Below are 21,906 nucleotides of genomic sequence, written 5' to 3' on the forward strand. Positions count from 1 at the left end.
GAGTGAGGGAGACACTGGGTGAGGGAGACATAGGGTGAGGGAGACACTGGTTGAGGGAGACACAGGGTGAGGGAGACACAGGGTGAGGGAGACACATGGTGAGGGAGACACTGGGTGAGGGAGACGCTGGGTGAGGGAGACACTGGATGAAGGAGACACAGGGTGAGGGAGACACTGGCTGAGGTAGACACAGGGTGAGGGAGACACAGGGTGACGGAGACACAGGGTGAGGGAGACACAGGGTGAGGGAGACACTGGGTGAGGGAGACGCTGGGTGAGGGAGACACAGGGTGAGGGAGACACAGGATGAGGGAGACACTGGGTGAGGGAGACGCTGGGTGAGGGAGACACAGGGTGAGGGAGATACAGGATGAAGGAGACACAGGGTGAGGGAGACACTGGGTGAGGGAGACACAGGGTGAGGGAGACACAGGGTGAGGGAGACACTGGGTGAGGGAGACGCTGGTTGAGGGAGACACTGGATGAAGGAGACACAGGGTGAGGGAGACACTGGGTGAGGGAGACACAGGGTGAGGGAGACACAGGGTGAGGGAGACACTGGGTGAGGGAGACGCTGGTTGAGGGAGACACTGGATGAAGGAGACACAAGGTGAGGGAGACACTGGGTGAGGTAGACACAGGGTGAGGGAGACACAGGGTGAGGGAGACACAGAATGAAGGAGACACTGGGTTAGGGAGACACAGGGTGAGGGAGATACAGGATGAGGGAGACACCGGGTGAAGGAGACACTGGGTGAGTTAGCCAATGAGTGATGGAGACACTGGGTGAGGGAGACACAAGATGAGGGAGACACAGGGTGAGGAAGACACTAGGTGAGGGAGACACAGGAGGTGGGAGACAGAGTGAGTGAGGGAGACACTGGGTGAGGGAGACACCGGGTGAAGGAGACACAGGGTGAGGGAGACACAGGGTGAGGGAGACAGAGTGAGGGAGACACTGGGTGAGGGAGACACAGGGTGAGGGAGACACTGGGTGAGGGAGACACAGGGTGAGGGAGACACTGGGTGAGGGAGACACAGGGTGAGGGAGACACCGGGTGAGGGAGACACAGGGTGAGGGAGACACTGGGTGAGGGAGACACAGGGTGAGGGAGACACTGGGCGAGGGAGACACAGGGTGAGGGAGACACTGGGTGAGAGAGACACAAGGTGAGGGAGACACAGGGTGAGGGAGACACTGGGTGAGGGAGACAGAGGAGGTGAGAGACACATAGTGAGGGATGGAGACACTGGGTGAGAGAGACACCGGATGAAGGAGACACAGGGTGAAGGAGACACAGGGTGATGGAGACGCTGGGTGAGGTAGACACTGGATGAAGGAGACACAGGGTGAGGGAGACACTGGGTGAGGTAGACACAGGGTGAGGGAGACACAGGGTGACGGAGACACAGGGTGAGGGAGACACAGGGTGAGGGAGACACTGGGTGAGGGAGATACAGAATGAAGGAGACACAGGGTGAGGGAGACACGGTGAGGGAGACACAGGGTGAGGGAGACACTGGGTGAGGGAGACGCTGGGTGAGGGAGACACTGGATGAAGGAGACACTGGGTGAGGGAGACACAGGGTGAGGGAGATACAGGATGAAGGAGACACAGGGTGAGGGAGACACTGGGTGAGGGAGACACAGGGTGAGGGAGACACAGGGTGAGGGAGACACTGGGTGAGGGAGACGCTGGGTGAGGGAGACACTGGATGAAGGAGACACAGGGTGAGGGAGACACTGGGTGAGGTAGACACAGGGTGAGGGAGACACAGGGTGAGGGAGACACAGAATGAAGGAGACACTGGGTGAGGGAGACACAGGGTGAGGGAGATACAGGATGAGGGAGACACTGGGTGAAGGAGACACTGGGTGAGGGAGCCACTGAGTCATGGAGACACTGGGTGAGGGAGACACAAGATCAGGGAGACACAGGGTGAGGGAGACACTAGGTGAGGGAGACACAGGAGGTGGGAGACAGAGTGAGGGAGGGAGACACTGGGTGAGGGAGACACCGGGTGAAGGAGACACAGGGTGAGGGAGACACAGGGTGAGGGAGACAGAGTGAGGGAGACACTGGGTGAGGGAGACGCTGGTTGAGGGAGACACTGGATGAAGGAGACACAGGGTGAGGGAGACACTGGGTGAGGGAGACACAGGGTGAGGGAGACACAGGGTGAGGGAGACACTGGGTGAGGGAGACGCTGGTTGAGGGAGACACTGGATGAAGGAGACACAAGGTGAGGGAGACACTGGGTGAGGTAGACACAGGGTGAGGGAGACACAGGGTGAGGGAGACACAGAATGAAGGAGACACTGGGTTAGGGAGACACAGGGTGAGGGAGATACAGGATGAAGGAGACACAGGGTGAGGGAGACACTGGGTGAGGGAGACACAGGGTGAGGGAGACACTGGGTGAGGGAGACACTGGGTGAGGGAGACGCTGGGTGAGGGAGACACTGGATGAAGGAGACACAGGGTGAGGGAGACACTGGGTGAGGTAGACACAGGGTGAGGGAGACACAGGGTGAGGGAGACACAGAATGAAGGAGACACTGGGTGAGGGAGACACAGGGTGAGGGAGATACAGGATGAGGGAGACACTGGGTGAAGGAGACACTGGGTGAGGGAGCCACTGAGTCATGGAGACACTGGGTGAGGGAGACACAAGATCAGGGAGACACAGGGTGAGGGAGACACTAGGTGAGGGAGACACAGGAGGTGGGAGACAGAGTGAGGGAGGGAGACACTGGGTGAGGGAGACACCGGGTGAAGGAGACACAGGGTGAGGGAGACACAGGGTGAGGGAGACAGAGTGAGGGAGACACTGGGTGAGGGAGACGCTGGTTGAGGGAGACACTGGATGAAGGAGACACAGGGTGAGGGAGACACTGGGTGAGGGAGACACAGGGTGAGGGAGACACAGGGTGAGGGAGACACTGGGTGAGGGAGACGCTGGTTGAGGGAGACACTGGATGAAGGAGACACAAGGTGAGGGAGACACTGGGTGAGGTAGACACAGGGTGAGGGAGACACAGGGTGAGGGAGACACAGAATGAAGGAGACACTGGGTTAGGGAGACACAGGGTGAGGGAGATACAGGATGAGGGAGACACCGGGTGAAGGAGACACTGGGTGAGTTAGCCACTGAGTGATGGAGACACTGGGTGAGGGAGACACAAGATGAGGGAGACACAGGGTGAGGAAGACACTAGGTGAGGGAGACACAGGAGGTGGGAGACAGAGTGAGTGAGGGAGACACTGGGTGAGGGAGACACCGGGTGAAGGAGACACAGGGTGAGGGAGACACAGGGTGAGGGAGACAGAGTGAGGGAGACACTGGGTGAGGGAGACACAGGGTGAGGGAGACACTGGGTGAGGGAGACACAGGGTGAGGGAGACACTGGGTGAGGGAGACACAGGGTGAGGGAGACACCGGGTGAGGGAGACACAGGGTGAGGGAGACACTGGGTGAGGGAGACACAGGGTGAGGGAGACACTGGGCGAGGGAGACACAGGGTGAGGGAGACACTGGGTGAGAGAGACACAAGGTGAGGGAGACACAGGGTGAGGGAGACACTGGGTGAGGGAGACAGAGGAGGTGAGAGACACATAGTGAGGGATGGAGACACTGGGTGAGAGAGACACCGGATGAAGGCGACACAGGGTGAAGGAGACACAGGGTGATGGAGACGCTGGGTGAGGTAGACACTGGATGAAGGAGACACAGGGTGAGGGAGACACTGGGTGAGGTAGACACAGGGTGAGGGAGACACAGGGTGACGGAGACACAGGGTGAGGGAGACACAGGGTGAGGGAGACACTGGGTGAGGGAGATACAGAATGAAGGAGACACAGGGTGAGGGAGACACGGTGAGGGAGACACAGGGTGAGGGAGACACTGGGTGAGGGAGACGCTGGGTGAGGGAGACACTGGATGAAGGAGACACTGGGTGAGGGAGACACAGGGTGAGGGAGATACAGGATGAAGGAGACACAGGGTGAGGGAGACACTGGGTGAGGGAGACACAGGGTGAGGGAGACACAGGGTGAGGGAGACACTGGGTGAGGGAGACGCTGGGTGAGGGAGACACTGGATGAAGGAGACACAGGGTGAGGGAGACACTGGGTGAGGTAGACACAGGGTGAGGGAGACACAGGGTGAGGGAGACACAGAATGAAGGAGACACTGGGTGAGGGAGACACAGGGTGAGGGAGATACAGGATGAGGGAGACACTGGGTGAAGGAGACACTGGGTGAGGGAGCCACTGAGTCATGGAGACACTGGGTGAGGGAGACACAAGATCAGGGAGACACAGGGTGAGGGAGACACTAGGTGAGGGAGACACAGGAGGTGGGAGACAGAGTGAGGGAGGGAGACACTGGGTGAGGGAGACACCGGGTGAAGGAGACACAGGGTGAGGGAGACACAGGGTGAGGGAGACAGAGTGAGGGAGACACTGGGTGAGGGAGACACTGGGTGAGGGAGACACAGGGTGAGGGAGACACAGGGTGCGGGAGACACTGGGTGAGGGAGACACTGGGTGAGGGAGACACTGGGTGAGGGAGACACAGGGTGAGGGAGACACCGGGTGAGGGAGACACAGGGTGAGGGAGACCCTGGGTGAGGGAGACACTGGGTGAGAGAGACAATGGGTGAGGGAGACACCGGGTGAGAGAGACACAGGGTGAGGGAGACACTGGGTGAGGGAGACACTGGGTGATGGAGCCACTGGGTGAGGGATGCGAGGGATGAGTAGTGAGTCTCACCCTCTTCCGCGCCATCCCTCGATGCTGTCAGAAGCATTATGGCAGCAGCAGCAGCGACGTCCGACTCTGAAACAGAGCGCACGGCAGCGTGAGCTCCCCCCGTGCGTTGTCTGCAACCGCCTCTCTCTGCATGCAGCGCTCGCACCACCACCACCGCCGCCAACACCACTGCCATCACCACCGCCACCACCGCCCCTGCGATGCCTGCAGTTCGCAGGGGTGGTCTCAGGGGTCACTACAGGTACCCGGCACTGCCGAGATCCCGGGTCGAATCAGCATTCTGGCTGCCAGTGATTAGACTGGGCTCTCAATTTAACGAGTCACTGGCCTCAGTCCCATCACGAATGACCGCAGAAAAAGAATGACATAATAAATGATGAAAAAATAAGAATAGCTTTTACCCTTTCCGGCAATAAAACAGGAGGTGTTAAGATACTCAAACAAGTCTGTATTAACCACACACATCTTCTTTGGTTCTTTCGGTAAAGTCACGTAGAATGAGAATAAAATAATAAATTGATAAAATAAAATAACACAATAATAAATCAATTTATTATTTTATTCTCATTCTACGTGACTTTACCGAAAGAACCAAAGAAGATGAATCCTTGCAGTCACGAAAGCTTTAAATCGAAATTTAACCACACACACTTGTGGCAAAAATCATGTTCCAATAATTTTATCATTTTTGATACCAGCAAAAAAAGTCCCATAGATAATGCTGCAATACTTTCGATTTTCTATTAATGTAGATAAATTGCAATTGTTAGAATGACGACGAGAAAGAAGAAAAATATATTTGATTGCCACACGACACAGACTTCTACGCAGCAAGAGAGGTGGTAAATGCTGGGACCCCCTCTCGTGTGATGCAGGGCCACGTGACAGGATCTTAGAAGAGTAGTTGTCTGCTATGCGGACGTTTTGAATGGGTGGCCCCCATTGGCCATGATGCCGAAGGTGCAACTGACATGATGTTGGGAGAATAAAATTCGAACTCCACGTAGAACCCAGGCTCTTGCTGCTGAGGCACGAGGGTGAGCACTGCGCCACTCTGGTTGCCACGCGGAGTTCACGTTGAATAAGACTTGGCTTTTTGATCCTGAAAAGGAACCCCCCGCCAATGGGGTAACCCTCGCGCTCGCCTGCGGATCAAGGTCGGAACTTCTCTACCAACCAAAAGAGGGCAGCACAGCACCACATGTCCACAGATCACGCCCATCCCCACTCCACACACGCATGACAGTCTACACAACACTCCACACACACACATGCACAACAGTCCACACACAAACACTGCACACACACACAACACTCCACACACGCGCACAACACACAAGGTGCCCCACACATGCACAAACAATAACCCCCATTTGCCACTAAGTGGCAGTGACATCACTACGGTGCTTGCGCCAGGCTAGGTGCACTTTGAGGCCACGTGAATCGTCAAAGGCTCGCTGGCAGGAGGTCACAGGACAGACTCAGGTGCCATGGGTTGACTGAGATGACTGGCAGTTGCACCAGCTATCCCCCCTACTATACCAACTTTCTGGGCTTTAGCCGCCCGGCGCTACACTTCATTGTTTTGAGATACGTTTCTTTGTCCTCTGTTGTTGTTGGAGGGCGACTGTTTCCAGCCCAGTAGCGTCCTTCACGAGCCTCCTCCACAGAGACCGATCTTGACACCGCTAGTACCAGTCATTAGCAAGTCCACTCAGCTCCATATCCTCTCATACCACATAATCCCATCTCTTCTCGAGCTCGTGCCGCGCCCGTTTTACCCCCTCTACCCGGCCCAACAAAAGCTGTTTGGGTATGCAGTTGCTAAGGATGTAGGCTACATGACCCTGCCAATGCAACCTCACCTGCAGGAGGAGCTCACCGCTAACCGCTGCACCACCGCTCCCCACAACAACACAAAAACACTCTCAAAACAACACAAGAAACAACCTACAGACTCCGGCACACCCACAGATACACAAAATCACACGGACACACACACCGGCACACAGACGCACACACACTCACGAAGACATGTACATTCAGGCACATAAAGAGAGATAGAAAGACACGCCATTCGAAAAGAACTAACTCCACTACCTTCAACCCTGTCGCCTCCAAACCTGTCACTTTAACTGTGCGAAACCTGTCGGCCTCGCCTGTGACATTTCACAGATCATGTCGCTGAGGCTCCGGCCCTGCCCCCTGCTTGTGACTGGACACCAGTAAATCTTCAACATCTGAGACACAAACTCACTCTGCAGACTGAAGCCACTTGATTTTTTTAAAGCCCAAACCAGTGTCTACTTCATTAGGATGAGAGAATTCCTCTTTTCTTTTTTTTACAGGCAGGGCCGAATCTCTCAGCAATCAATTGATCACAACCGCTGAGCCTCAGTAGCCCATTTCATCAACTTCAGTTACACTGATGATGATGATGACTATAAGGTCTGGCCATCCTTGACCAGGATTTGAACTCTATAAACGAAACTTTTAATTAAATTTTATTTTACCAGGTAAGGCCCCACTGAGCTATACAGCTCTTTTTCAGAAGCGACCTGGCTATCACAAATGATAGCTCAACGAATTGGCTTGTCATCATGTGGAAATTTATAACAGCCAAATACTCTAAACGTGTGATTTGAAATGTGAAGGGAAAAATCGGAGGACCTGGAAAAAATCCACGTGAGAACAAGCAAACCCATGACCTCCTGTATATCAGGTGAGGCAGTCAACATCTCCGAGCCACCATGGCTCCCCTTACTACCTGGTCACTGGGAGCCCTGCTGCTGCTGCCTCACTACCTGGGCAGGATAAACATGGAAGTGATCCTCTGCTCACAGAGGACATGCGGCAGAACTCTTCTGTAGTGGTGGCCCTAAGCATGCGAGGATAATCCATGGGTCCGTGGGGCGAAGGTGCTCATTTTATTGAAAGCAAAGGAGAGATAAAGTCGTGCCCAAGCGGAGATTTTAATTCATAACGTCTACTCCTCTGAGATCAGTCAGGATGGAGAGTTGGTTAAACGGCAAACACTCGTCACCGTGAGATTGTGAGTTTGAAATCCTGACAACAGTCGACTCGAACAGCGTTGTCTGCCGTGGGTCGGTGACGCGCATGCTCCCTGGTGAGTCTGCTCTCCCTAGCACAGTCAAGGGGAGTTATCCTAAGGATTAACTGGTCCCTGCCATAGCAATGTCTATTTTCAACTAGTCTCTCGTAACTATTAAGGTTATGGGTTTGAACAAGGGCAACTTTTTTTTATTTGAGTCATTAATGATTACTGCAACTCCTCTGCATACACACCATACCAAGGTCTCCATTGCAACAGATACAGTGAATCTCAAGAGGCCTATTGGCTGGCTAAATAAAGGAGAATTAATTGAATGAGTCTACCGTATGGTCGGGTCATTCCCAGAGCAGACACGAACAGACAGCCAAAGAATAAAACGTAAATTTAAAAATGTTAATGGTAAAATCACATGTGCCGCATAACAGTCCAGTCTGTGGCACCTGCAGCACGGTCTGTGTGGCACCTACAGCATGGCCTGTGTGGCACCTATGCACCTGTGTTTGGCAGGTACATCTCCATGGAGGGGAACATGAGACGATATTCAGGGACGTGATTTATTCATTGACTGAACCCGATTCTTACGCCCAGGACACAGGCATCGGACTGTACGTGAAAAATAAGCGGCTTTCCACTCGTATATGTTTACACCACCGTAGACCATTATGAATTCGTACCGCCATCAATTCTCCACGCACCGCAAAGATAAATGGAGTATTCCATTTGTGAATTGGACTATGACATCGAATGATGACGATTTATTGACTCTTTGAATCGTGACACATCTGTCGCTTAATGAATTCACCCTGGGGGTGAAACCACGAGGGTAGTGGAAAAGCGGGGTTCGCCGCGGTGACCCCAACATGCCGACGGAAGGATACGGGCACGCACCGATTAGAGCCGGAGAGGCAGATTAAAGTGAGGGGGCAGAGAAGGCTGAATGGATCCACGGCGCGCAAAATACGTGAAGGGAGAGACATCTCTCCAAGCGCGCCTCACACGCTGGTTCTCCCCATCGCGTCCGGCTTTGCGGAAACGGAGGTGACGGGGAGCGCAGTGGAGAGAGCAAGCAAGGGCTCACGCTCCCTGTTCCGTCAATTGGCGGAAGAATAAAATTGTATCTGTCGAGCAAATCGATGGCCGTGTTACGTCCAGAAAAAGCCATTTAGCGAGCAGAACAAGGGGGGGATGCAAGGTGCTCAGGGGATGCGACGTGAAACAGGAGCTGCAGCAAGCACCCTATTCCTAAATGTGTCTGGGCATTTAGATCCAAGCCCTAGCAATATTAAATATGCCTTGGGTTGGCTCTGTAGGGCTACAAGTTTCCACTGAACCCTAAAAGCCCCAGACGTGCCTTTGGCCGTTAAGTCCGTGGGCTTTGTTTCAATAAATTCGTAAGCATCCTAAACACGTAACGTTTTACTCTGGCTCAGGCAGCTTTGTGGCGATGCACTTGGTCTTAAAAACCTCGGTTGTGGAAACAGTTAAATCTTAATTTTGCGTTCCAACTACAAGGTATAATCACGCGTTTGTATTGCGGCGCACAGCGAATATACGTTGTGCGACCGTGCACGCAGCGATCGCACGTCACTTAACCACCACCTCTTGTTTCTTTCTGATTTTTGTGAGAAGTGACTTGCATGGCAAACATTTGCACGTCTGTCGTAACAAGAGACTGCTAGCGCGAGCGACGCGATTTTATGGGAGGCTCAACTCTGCCACTTGATGTTGCATTCACACTTGCGTCGTTAACATTTTTTTGCATTACCTGTCGAAAAATTAAGAAACGAGAAAAAAGCATACATTTTCCGCACGTTCGTAAATATTTGCCCACCCAGCAAAATTAGTCGATCGGGAGGCCGCACGTGTGGTGAGATAATGTGTGAGTAGGCCCACCTCTTCCGTGACGTCTGGTCAGTGTGGAAGAGTAGACCAAATACCCCTCTAAGAAGCTCCCGCCAGTGGAGGCCCTTCTGCCAGTGGTGGCGTGGGCAGCAACTACGGGGTTGAACCTCCACCTCGTAAAGGAGGAATGAGGGCAAATGTGCCACGCCGGTTTGTGTCAATCGGTTTCTGGTAATCACGCCACTGAGGACTAAATTCCACTGGAAATGGTCATCGCTTCCTGGCTCTCAGAGAGCCAGTAACAAAATTGTTAAAAAGGTCACCGGTTAACCAGTTTTTGTTTTAACGACCCTTATTCAAAGCAATAGGGCGTGCGTGCCGGTAACGCAGATGCAGGGGACGCCGTGCCGGTAACGCAGATCCAGGAGACGCCATGCCAGTAACACCGATACAGGGGACGCTATGCTGGTAATGAAGATGTAGGGGATGCCGTGCCGGTAATACCGATACAGGGGACGCCGTGCAGGTAATCCAGATGCAGGGGACGCTAGGTGACTCGACGGGAGCGGTAGCTCCCTCCGTGTGGGAGGGAGGGAGTAGCAGCCATGTCACAGCTAAGCATAAGAGACGCAGCCTAGTGAGTGCGCCCGGGAATCAACGACGTCACTCATAGGAATGGAGCCCCACGGATGCCAGGGCCGCCGCCGCCAGGAGCGACTCTCTCCCAGGAGCAGTTTCCGTTCCGAAGCAGGGATAGACTCACGGAGCGCCGAGCCAAGAGGTTAATTGACACCGCTCACGAAAAAGAACGAGGCGCACGAGAGACCGTGAGGATTATAAAAAGCGAAGAGGTGCTCAAAGTTGGCAAGCTGACATGTGTGCGTGCGTGGGTGGGTGTGAAGGTCGAGTGGAGCTTCTCAGGTGAAATCACGGCACGTGATCATGAGATGCGGCCGCCATACTGGATTCACCGCACTCAGGTTATCATCAGGGCGGGAGCGGTTGGAATTGTCTACAAGTCCCCCAAGTCAGAAATCGCATTGCCCAGTTCGTATTAATGATCATTAAGGATTTCAAACAACCAGTTTTTGTTCTCTGATCAAGAGGGGCAGGAAACCAGACAAACGGGAAGTCAGGCAGGACCGGTGGCAACAATTGTCCAAGCTCTGAAGTCCTACGTTGGGATGTTTGGCCAAATCCATGAATGTTTCTACGTTTGGGATGAAATATGAAGCACCCTGAGAAAACCCACACGTGTGATGGAGGTAACACTATATCTCCATAGAGTTGGAAATTAATCCACTTGCTGTGCTGCCATACCCTAGCCACGCCAGGAGATGGTGCGATCCACCAACCCCCCGCCTTCACTGTGACGGATAAGAGACGTGAAAGCATCGTCACCAGCGCCCAGCACAAACTGAAATGTGAATCTGAATGCAGCTACGCTACTCTCTTGTTATACTTCATACGGACACTCAGGGAGCTCCAGACTGGTCCAATGATCAGGCTTCAAAAGCCTTTGAAGGCCAGCGAATCACACACACATTCTTCAGTGGTCATTCAACTGGACTTCAGAATACTTGTCACAACTACACAGTCATATTTTGTAATCACTCATGGACCGTCCTGCAGTGTGTTCAGGCCACGTGAAACGCAGCCAATGAGCCCACAGAAGTGCAGCTGAATAAAAAAAAAATCTCCCCGAGCCATAACCCAAAGACAAAAAGCAACAAAGAAAGTGAATGATGGCGGACGTCTCAAACGCGTGATTTTGTCTTTCCACTTGGGGATGAAATGTGTGGAAATGAACGGGGTCGGGGAAAACGTTAAATATAGTCGGGAGTTTGGATGCTGAAAGAGACAGATGCCTTAAATAAAGTTTCCCTTGTGCTGGGCCAAACCGCAGGCGAAGCTCCGCGCACTTTGGACTTTTTGGGAAAAAGCATCGCGTTTACACCATCGCGTTTACACCATCGTCCGCAGCTCAGCACGTTATACGGCCACTCGCAAGCGCAGTTACACCAAGCACCATCACACCGAGCGCCATCACACCGAGCGCCGTCACACCGAGCGCCGTCACACCGAGCGCCGTCACACCGAGCACCGTCACACCGAGTGCCGTCACAGCGAGCGCTGGCGAGGCGAGCGCTGTCATCGTGAGCGCTGTAGCATCATTCCCATCGGCCTGTCCTCATACCCACCCACACCACTCACCGACTACAACAGCAAGTGTCTGTAATAGGCGATGTTTCAGGCAATAGCCCTTCTACATGGCACATGAGGAAGAGCTAATGGCCCCAAAACGTCACCTAATAAATATTTTTCCTTATTTTATGGCACGCTTACTGACGAATGTGTTGAGCTTTTACTACAATAGGGATTCTTCAACGGGGGTTTTATTGAATAGAGGTCTCTCTAAAAGGTTTTCACACTCAATATGGCGTATGTACTTCTTCCTGAGCAGGAGTTCACTTTACCCATCATTCCAATCATCCAACACATGATCACCTTCGCTGGGTATTAGTGACGCTCTCACCCAAAAAGCAATCCAGGCTTGGCATCGGGTGATTTAGTGTGGCGATACGCGGGTAGCTATATAAGGTTTGGTTAGGGTGTGTGGAGACCCGGACTAAGCCATAAGGGGGCCCCCAATTGTGACCCACCGGGAACCTCGCAAATAATAAAGTCTCACCTGAAGCGATCACGTGCCTTTCAGACGTGGATATATACATTTTTGTTGCTGTTCAGCTGTTCACTCCACCATATGCAAGAAGAAGGAGTAACAGCAGCTATATGTTCACACAACAACGTAAGTGAGGTCACACACCCTGAGCGTGCATGCGCACGATTCTGGGTTTATGCTCCATGCTGCTTAGCAACTGCACACGTGTGCAGTTAATTCTAACGGGCCAGGCTACATTAAGTGACCAATCTAAATTTATTAAACTTTTTTTTTTGTGTGCAGTCGTGAGTTACCATCAATTGGCAATTACTTTATAACCCACTTTTATTGTGGGCAGCTGAAACGGAATCAAACTCGGGGCTTCAACAACGGTACTGGACGATGCTGTCACATGGTCAATATGGCACACGTCGGCAAGATCCTCTTATAGTGTGTGAATCTGGAACCATCGGTGCATCACGACATAACAACTGTGTATCGGATTCACCCTTATCAGCGATCATCGGTAACGGTATAGTCCCACAGGCCTACACGCTTATTGTGATTGAGACTTACCCTCATTAGGAATCGTCGAGGCAGAGTGGCTGTACACTGCACTGCATGAGAGCAGTCCGTCGCTGCTCTGTCTCACTCTGGCAGGCGCTATCTGCGGTGCGATGTACCGCTACCCTACAAGGCAGACATCTGCAGTGACCTCCTTGGCTGCAAAAGCCGGCAGTGTGGGATGCTGGCATAAGTGTGTCTTTGATTCACACTAGAAGTCACGAAAAAATTGCTTTGATTTTGTATCAATGGTATCTCTCTGTGTCGCCAATTCTCTTATTTACTTATTTTAGAGTGCAGCCATAATTTCCGTACAACTCCCAAATAAAAGCAAAAACCAGCAAAGCAGCCTATTAAGTAGAGCCTGTCTATGTCAAGAGGCACCAACAACTGCCATTCACTACGACTACACGGCAGAGGCATTGTCATGGCGCTTGTGCCAGGCTTAGTGCACTTTGAGGCCACGTGAAATTGAAAGGTCGCTTGCAAGGGGTCATAGGGCAGACTCAAGGTGCTTCAGGTTGACTGACTGAGATGGCTAACAAAAGCATCACCTATGCTCCCCACTGTGCCAAATTGCTGTGTTATAGTCACCCAGCGCTCTTGCTTGAATTTTGTGAGCGTCACTCCTCTGCTCTTCGTTATTACTGGAGGGTGATGGAGGGCGATTGCCTCTCAAAAGTGGCCTTCGTGAGGCTCTTCCACAGAGTCAAATCTTGACAACACTGTTACCAGTCATCGGTGAGACCACAGATTACTTTAAGCGATACAAATCCTCCTCATACCACATCAGCCTGTTGCTTTTATAGCCCTGCCACACCGTTTGAGCCGCCTCTGTCCGCCCAAACAGAAGCTGTTTGGGGCACGCCGTATGACCCAGTTAAGGCAGCCTTGACCTGTCGGAGGAGATTACTCACGGGACCGCGTTGAGATCTTCCAATGACGTGTGAGCTCCTCGCACAAACCAGTCCGATTAAAACTAGGACATATCGCAGGCAGGCAGTTGGAATGTTTCCTGCCGGCACAGCTGTTCCTACGAAGGTGGTCCACGTTTTACAAGCGTAGAGAAGAGTGGTCGTAATTGTGACCGAGAGGACAGAGAATTTTGTGTGCCAAACCAGAGGTGGTCATGAGCACGCATGCCAAGTACGGGAACTCTTCTACTCTCTACACAACTGCTCCATTACTCACGCACGGTTGAGGGGGTGGAGTGATTGATGAGAGTAAGACCCCACCTCTATTTGACCAGCTCCAGATTCAGCATCAGAGCCTCAAACTCTTTCTCTAAGTGAGCGGCAATTATACAATCATCAACACGCTTAACATGCTAGATCGGGAGGAAGCCATCTCTTAACCTCACCCAGGTAGTGTTTAGACTCCCCATTGTACCTTTTATTTAAGTAAAATTCTTACAACAATGGAACAATATTGTTAAAATGATGTTCATTCATGTAGCAGTCAGAAGACATCATTGTTGCACGCCAAGAAAAACATCAGGAGGATCGGGGGAAAAAATCACCCAGGCCAGTTGCAGAACAATGATCAAATCATCATTTGCAACCTTCACTGCTGGATGAACACTCGGCTATTGCAGGTCTGAATGATGGGGTCCTAGGTGGATGCCCACCCACACCGTGAAGAATAGTCGGCACATCTTACAGATGACAAGCCAATGGTCAGTGGACAGATCAGCTCCATGGTACAGCCTGGCATGAACGACGTTGGCTCACATTCCCGGTTCCCTTCACTACATTTGCCGGACATTTTTGTTTGTAGCCGGCGTGCAACCAGCACGTGTGGATGCACCAGCGATGGAGCAGTGTGTTGTTATTACGAGGCCATGGGCTGAAGAGAAATCTAACAGCGTTAATCCATTATTATTGAAGCACAAAGACAAAGATAGCCCGTATAGCCTGTAAACTGTTGGGGCAAGTGCTGTTAGCGAGCACCTATGAAGGCCGGCATGGGATACGAGGGGGTGGGTGGACAGCACCATGTCCAGCCGCCTTTATCTCTCTAGAGCCAATGTTTACACACTGCACCAGGTGCTCATTTGAGGCTGAGTCGACCTAAGGGAGGCCTAGGACCGGTTCAGATAATCGTCACTGGCGCTGGCCATGAGCTGGAATCGAACTCAGGTCCCCAGGTTCGCAGCGCAGCGCGCTAACCACTACACTACCGCTCCCCACAAAGTGCAGTCACATATAGCCTTCACAGACTGTAGGGGCAAGTGCTGTTAGCGACACCTATAAAGGCCGGCACGGCACACGAGTGGGTGGGTGGCCAACACCACGCCCGGCCGCCTTTGTCTCCCTAGTGGAGATGTTTACATATCGCACCAGGTACTCATTTGAGGCTGAGTCGACCTAAGGGAGGCCCAGGACCGGTTCAGATAATCGTCACTGGTGTTGGCCGTGAGCGGGAATCGAACCTGGGTCGCCAGGTTCGTAGCACAGCGCACTAACTGCTACACTACCGCTCCCCACAGTCACATACACATGCACCTACAGTGAGGGAAAAAAGTATTTGATCCCCTGCTGATTTTGTACGTTTGCTCACTGACAAAGAAATGATCAGTCTATAATTTTAATGGTAGGTTTATTTGAACAGTGAGAGGCAGAATAACAACAAAAAAATCCAGAAAAACGCATGTCAAAAATGTTATAAATTGATTTGCATTTTAATGAGGGAAATAAGTATTTGACCCCTCTGCAAAACATGACTTAGTACTTGGTGGCAAAACCCTTGTTGACAATCACAGAGGTCAGACGTTTCTTGTAGTTGGCCACCAGGTTTGCACACATCTCAGGAGGGATTTTGTCCCACTTCTCTTTGCAGATCTTCTCCAAGTCATTAAGGTTTCGAAGCTGACGTTTGGCAACTCGAACCTTCAGCTCCCTCCACAGATTTTCTATAGGATTAAGGTCTGGAGACTGACTAGGCCACTCCAGGACCTTAATGTGCTTCTTCTTGAGCCACTCCTTTGTTGCCTTGGCCGTGTGTTTTGGGTCACTGTCATGCTGGAATACCCATCCACGAACCATTTTCAATGCCCTGGCTGAGGGAAGCAGGTTCTCACCCAAGATTTTACGGTACATGGCCCCATCCATCATCCCTTTGATGCGGTGAAGTTGTCCTGTCCCCTTAGCAGAAAAACACCCCCAAAGCATGTTTGACGGTGGGGATGGTGTTCTTGGGGTCATAGGCAGCATTCCTCCTCCTTCAAACACGGCGAGTTGAGTTGATGCCAAAGAGCTCCATTTTGGTCTCATCTGACCACAACACTTTCACCCAGTTGTCCTCTGAATCATTCAGATGTTCACTGGCAAACTTCAGACGGGCATGTATATTTATGCTTTCTTGAGCAGGGGGACTTTGCGGGCGCTGCAGGATTTCAGTCCTTCACGACGTAGTGTGTTACCAATTGTTTTCTTGGTAACTATGGGCCCAGCTGCCTTGAGATCATTGACAAGATCCTCCCGTGTAGTTCTGGGCTGATTCCTCACCGTTCTCATGATCATTGCAACTCCACGAGGTGAGATCTTGCATGGAGCCCCAGGCCGAGGGAGATTGACAGTTCTTTTGTGTTTCTTCCATTTGCGAATAATCGCACCAACTGTTGTCACCTTCTCACCAAGCTGCTTGGCAATGATTTGGTAGCCCATTCCAGCCATGTGTAGGTCTACAATCTTGTCCCTGACATCCTTGGAGAGCTCTTTGGTCTTGGCCATGGTGGAAAGTTTGGAATCTGATTGATTGATTGCTTCTGTGGATAGGTGTCTTTTATACAGGTAACAAGCTGAGATTAGGAGCACTCCCTTTAAGAGTGTGCTCCTAATCTCAGCTCGTTACCTGTATAAAAGACACCTGGGAGCCAGAAATCTTTCTGATTGAGAGGGGGTCAAATACTTATTTCTCTCATTAAAATGCAAATATAACATTTTTGACATGCTTTTTCTGGATTTTGTTGTTGTTATTCTGTCTCTCACTGTTCAAATAAACTTACCATTAAAATTAGAGACTGATCATTTCTTTGTCAGTGGGCAAACGTACAAAATCAGCAGGGGATCAAATACTTTTTTCCCTCACTGTACACTGACTAATCCTGCATGTAAGCACCACTCAAGGCTGGCAACGCACGCCAAGGAATATTTTGGTAAGCACCGTGTCTGCTGCCTTGGTCTCGACAGTGCTGATGATGTACACTAACCCTAGAGGGTGCTCATTTTTTTAAGTTGAACCAACTTAGGGGAAGCCCAGTTCAGGCCAGATGCTGCACGGCTACTTGTGATAAGTCAAGGTCGAGAATCGAACCCTGACAGCAGTGCGGCATAGTGACCAGTCTCCCATATACACACACGTTAACATACGCGTGACAACGTACGGTCGTCAACGTATGCGCATACGTCGTCGCGCGTCGATGTATTCGCTTCGACGTACAGGCGCCAGCACACATGCGAACGAGCACGCACAGACAGACATGCACATGGTTATGCTGGACAAAAGGCGTAAGGCAGAGGCAGGATTTGGCAAACAACGCCAAATGGAATCTTTCCAATTAAAAATACCTTGGATAACAGAATATTTGTACATTTACACTTACAACAACAAAATTCAGGACCTTCTTAATGATGGCAGCTATACCAAAATCAACAGAGATCCCACCAACCGCCTAGCCACAAAAAACAACAAAATCATCACTAAATCAACTTCTCTAATCAATCAGACCAAGCAGAGCTCCCTAAAACCTTCGGCTGCTAGACCACCCAGATTTTATGGCCTTCCAAAAATCCACAAAGAGGATGGCCTCCACCATTAACTCACCCACCTACAAACTGGCTCGATTTCTGTCTGAGACCCTGCTTCTTTTCACGGGCAAGTCCACCTCAGCTGTACTTAACTCAGCTCACTTGGTTTCTCTAATCAAGTTAATCTCACTGTCTCCGGATGATTTGCTTGTCAGTTTCGATGTAGTCTCTCTCTTCAGCAATGTACCTGTACTTGATACCATTGCAATCATTGAAGACTTGGTCCAACAAGGACAGAATCCAGATGTACCAACTTTGGTAAGGCACTGTCTTACCAACACATACTTCACCTGGAATGGTACATTCTACAAACAAAATGAGGGTACCCCAATGGGTTCTCCCTTATCGCCAGTAGTAGCGAATGTTTTCATGGAGAAATTTGAGACAGATGCCATCCAGACAACCACCATACGTCCCTTCCTTGTGGAAGAGATACGTAGATGACACGTTCGTCATCTGGCCACATGGCCTGCCAGCACTGAACCAATTTCTCAACCACATCAATTTCATACACCCGCCTATCAATTCACCACGGAAGTGGAAAAGGATGGCAAGCCACCATTCCTGGATGTTTTGATTGAGAAGAGATCTCATGGCTCGTTGGGACATTCGGTCTACAGGAAAGCCACCCACACGGATGCCTATCTAAAGCTTGACTCCCACCACCATCCAGCCCAGACGAGTTCCCTCATCAAAACACTACACCATAGGGCCCGTTGCATCTCCGACCAGCACCACCTAGGTAGTGAGTTGGAGCACGTACACCAAGCCCTCAGGATGAACGGATACTCAGACCATACAATCCGCAAAGCTGCCTCCCCAGCCATGGGAAGACAACCTTCTGAGGATCCAACCAAAACCATCACTTTACTATACATAGCAGGGGTTACCAAAAAGATTTCCAAAATCTTAAACAAATACAAGATCCAGGTTCGTTTCAACACAGTACACAAAATCCGTGATTTAATCCCATCTGTAAAGGATGTGATTCCTGACATGCAATACCCTGGTGTCTACAAACTGAGTTGTGGTTGTGGCAGCAGTTACATTGGGGAAACGAAACAGCATGTCTCGGACCGCGTTCGTGAACACAAGGCAGATCTAAACACAGTAGGACCAATACCTCTGCCGTTACTGATCATTGATTTAATGCTGTGGGCTCACACGAAATTGATTTTTCCAAGACGGAGGTACTCTGCAAACCTACCGGCTACCTTCAGTGATTTGTTCATGAAGCCTCCCAGATAAATAAAGACAGACACAACTTCAACCGAGAAGATGGGTACAAACTGAGCAATCATTGGAAGGACGTTATTAACCAGGTAAAATCTTAACTGACTGTGATGTTTCTATCCTACCTGCCTATGTCAGCTGTTATTTCCGACTCTCTGTGTCTTTCTCTCTCTCTATGCCTCTCTCTTAGATCTCTCACATGTCCTTTGGATTGCACTCTCATGCCCACATGTCCTTTGGATTGCACTCTCAAACTCACATGTCCTTTGGATTGCACTCTCATGCTCACATGCCCTTTGGATTGCACTCTCATGTTCATGTCCTTTGGATTGCACTCTCATGGTGCTAATCTCTCATTAACACTGCTGTTGTGCGCATATGCGGGCATGATACTCTTATGAGGCGACGGAAGCCATTTATGCTAATCTCCCTTCCTAATCCCTCTCTCCCTAATCTCCCCCATTAACACAACTGACGTGCTTGCGTCCGTGGATGGAATTCCTTTCCAGCTCAGACCCCGCTTGCTTGCCCATCGCCACGTATATAACCTCCTTGTTGTAACAGCTCTCTCGCTGGTTCAGCGGTTCCACTGCTGAACCAGGCTCTCTCGCTGGTTCAGCAGTTCCACTGCTGGATTATATTTTTTCCGCCTGAGGATTGCGATCGAAATGTCATGATTTATTTTATTTTATACCTACGTGACTCTACCAAAAGAACCAAAGAGTATACATTTACATAATTGACGCTGCTCACAAAATGCCATGACCCAACACTGGCCCTGAGCAGCGTGACCCCGCAGCTCTCGTCTTCCACGCAACGAATGCGAAGGCTCAGCTATGCTAGGCCCAAAAGCCCATCCTGCCTGATCTCCCAACTCGTCTATTATGACCCGAGTCCAAAGAGCTCAACTCTGCCCAGGATGGAGAATGATCTAGGCAGGCGGCCATGGCCTACTTTAGTCAAATCGGGTTATAAAGAAAGCCACGTGTTGATGTGGAAGACGACGATTGTGAGGATATAGACACTCCTCTGTCCTCCCTCGCGTCGTGCCACACTTTTGTACAACTCATGGGCTAGGCGTCGATCGAAAAATCTCCCAAACAAATGCTCATAACTCCACACAGATGGACTCACATGCACACTCGCTGAACTGCCACCTCCCGGTGATGGCGTGTGTGAGTTTTAACACTGTTATCTACGCGTTCTGGCTTACTGTGTAGAGCGGAGTATCTTAGTCTCCTTTCCCTCCGCACATGCCGCTGCTGTGCCTGCTGCTAATGATGAGAATGATGATGTGATGATGGTGTTGTTGTTACTAAAGAAGATGTTGAGGACAAAGGATGAAAGATACCATGAGGGCAAGAATATTATGATGAAGACGCTGATCACGTTTCTACCGCTGTCGCAGTTTCAACTCTGCCAATGCCGCCCACAGCTGTGGGTGAACGGCACGCACACAACGCCTCTACGCCACACACACTTTTTGCGACTTCCTCTTATTCGCAAAAAATGTTGTGGACTAAATGAATCGTGCAGCGATTATCCACAGACAGGGGCCAGCTGGAAAAAGCTTTCATGATTGTTCGTGGAAAAGAGGAGTTGCGTAGCAAGGTGATACTATTATCTGCACCTATGCGCAAATGCTTTGTGCCTCAATGGATTTATTTTCGTGGGCAATTGCAGATGACAAAATCCACCAAAAGGCCTTGCCTCCCCACCACAAGATAGAGGACGAGAGGAAATGTAAGAAACAACATGTCTGTATCACCTCCATTATGATCACTACCTTGTGACTAAATATACATTGTTCATGCAATTATCAAAAATATTGGGAAAGGAAGGCAGTAGAGGTGCACGGTAGGAGGTGCGGTCGCGAGCGTACGCGTCAGATAAGGGCAACGGTGGGCATCCGGTGGACAGACTGGGCCCCATCCAGGATAATGTGGAATTGCCCAGATGTGCTCAGTGCCATCAATGGATGCGAGTGCTGACACAGCACTCTTGCGAGCAGAGGGACACATTGATGTTCACGAGCGGCTTCACCGTCCGCTCGTCCACCTACTTAAATGTGAACCTCTAGCTTACAACGCGTAAATAAAGTACACAGCAGTCTGCATATCTATGGACTCGTGTGCCTAGCCTATTTGTCCATATGTCACTCTTTTCACCCTTCCGCCTGGCCAGTCTCAGGCTGAATATCTACCCATCTTAAAACACTGTGTGTGCGCGTGTGCCTGTCGACACGTGCTTATCTTTATCTCTATCTCTTTGTGCACGGCTGAAGCCAGACGCACGGCCGTGCCGCTGTAAGCACTTCGCTGCGATGATTCGACGCGTCACGCTCCGGCACACAAACGTCGCAAAGATTGCAAACGAAACCGAATCTTAGCTAATAAATTCCCTGTGCCGCATCGTAGCCACTGGCCCCTTCCACAGTGCCGCAATTCATTCGTTCCCAATTTAGCGGCGGCTGGACAAGACGTCTGTGGCGCGCATCCTAACTGCATGAACGGACGCGGCATTTGTCCCAAATGCTGCAGCGTGCATCCGCTGCGCTTCGTTAAGCGGTTGCCCAGGCAACCGGGAGAACGGCTTTTGGTTAACGAGCTAACGAGCGGGGAATGGCGGACGGAGGGATCGGTCGCGGTGGGGGGGGGATATGGCGGCGGCGGCAAGGAGAGCGGGGGGGGGGGGGGGCTCACATTGTCCATCATTTTAACGCTGCCAGTTGCTGCGTTGGGAACGGGAGAGGAAATTATTTTCCGTGACGATGCGATGGGAGACGGAGTGTGAAGACGCGGCACGCGTTATTACGGCAGCGGAGAGACGGCGCTCCCCTGACGGACTCTGGCAAATAAAAATAAATTACACTACAGGATGTTTTGCATGCAGAGATCTGGGAATCGGACGGAGCTACGTACCCGCACGCAAATAGAGACACCCTCACA

At 51.1% G+C, this 21,906-nt stretch overlaps 1 protein-coding gene across 11 annotated transcripts in view; it reads right to left on the bottom strand.

Moving 5' to 3' along the window:
* LOC116943384 (uncharacterized) overlaps positions 1 to 21,906 on the bottom strand; it is a 326,779-nt gene that overhangs the window by 48,032 nt on the left and 256,841 nt on the right. For 10 of the 11 annotated variants that reach the window (XM_076067590.1, XM_032956235.2, XM_032956227.2 and 7 more), the window contains one exon: positions 4,777 to 4,842. The exons of the other annotated variant lie outside the window; for it this stretch is intronic. In XM_076067590.1, the coding sequence (XP_075923705.1) occupies positions 4,777 to 4,842 (66 nt within the window). The remainder of the gene's footprint in view (positions 1 to 4,776; positions 4,843 to 21,906) is intronic. 11 annotated transcript variants of the gene reach the window in all.

This window comes from Petromyzon marinus, chromosome 17, assembly GCF_048934315.1.
Source record: "Petromyzon marinus isolate PM22_M1 ecotype Great Lakes invasive population chromosome 17, UKy_Petmar_22M1.pri1.0, whole genome shotgun sequence".
Lineage (NCBI taxonomy): Eukaryota > Metazoa > Chordata > Hyperoartia > Petromyzontiformes > Petromyzontidae > Petromyzon > Petromyzon marinus.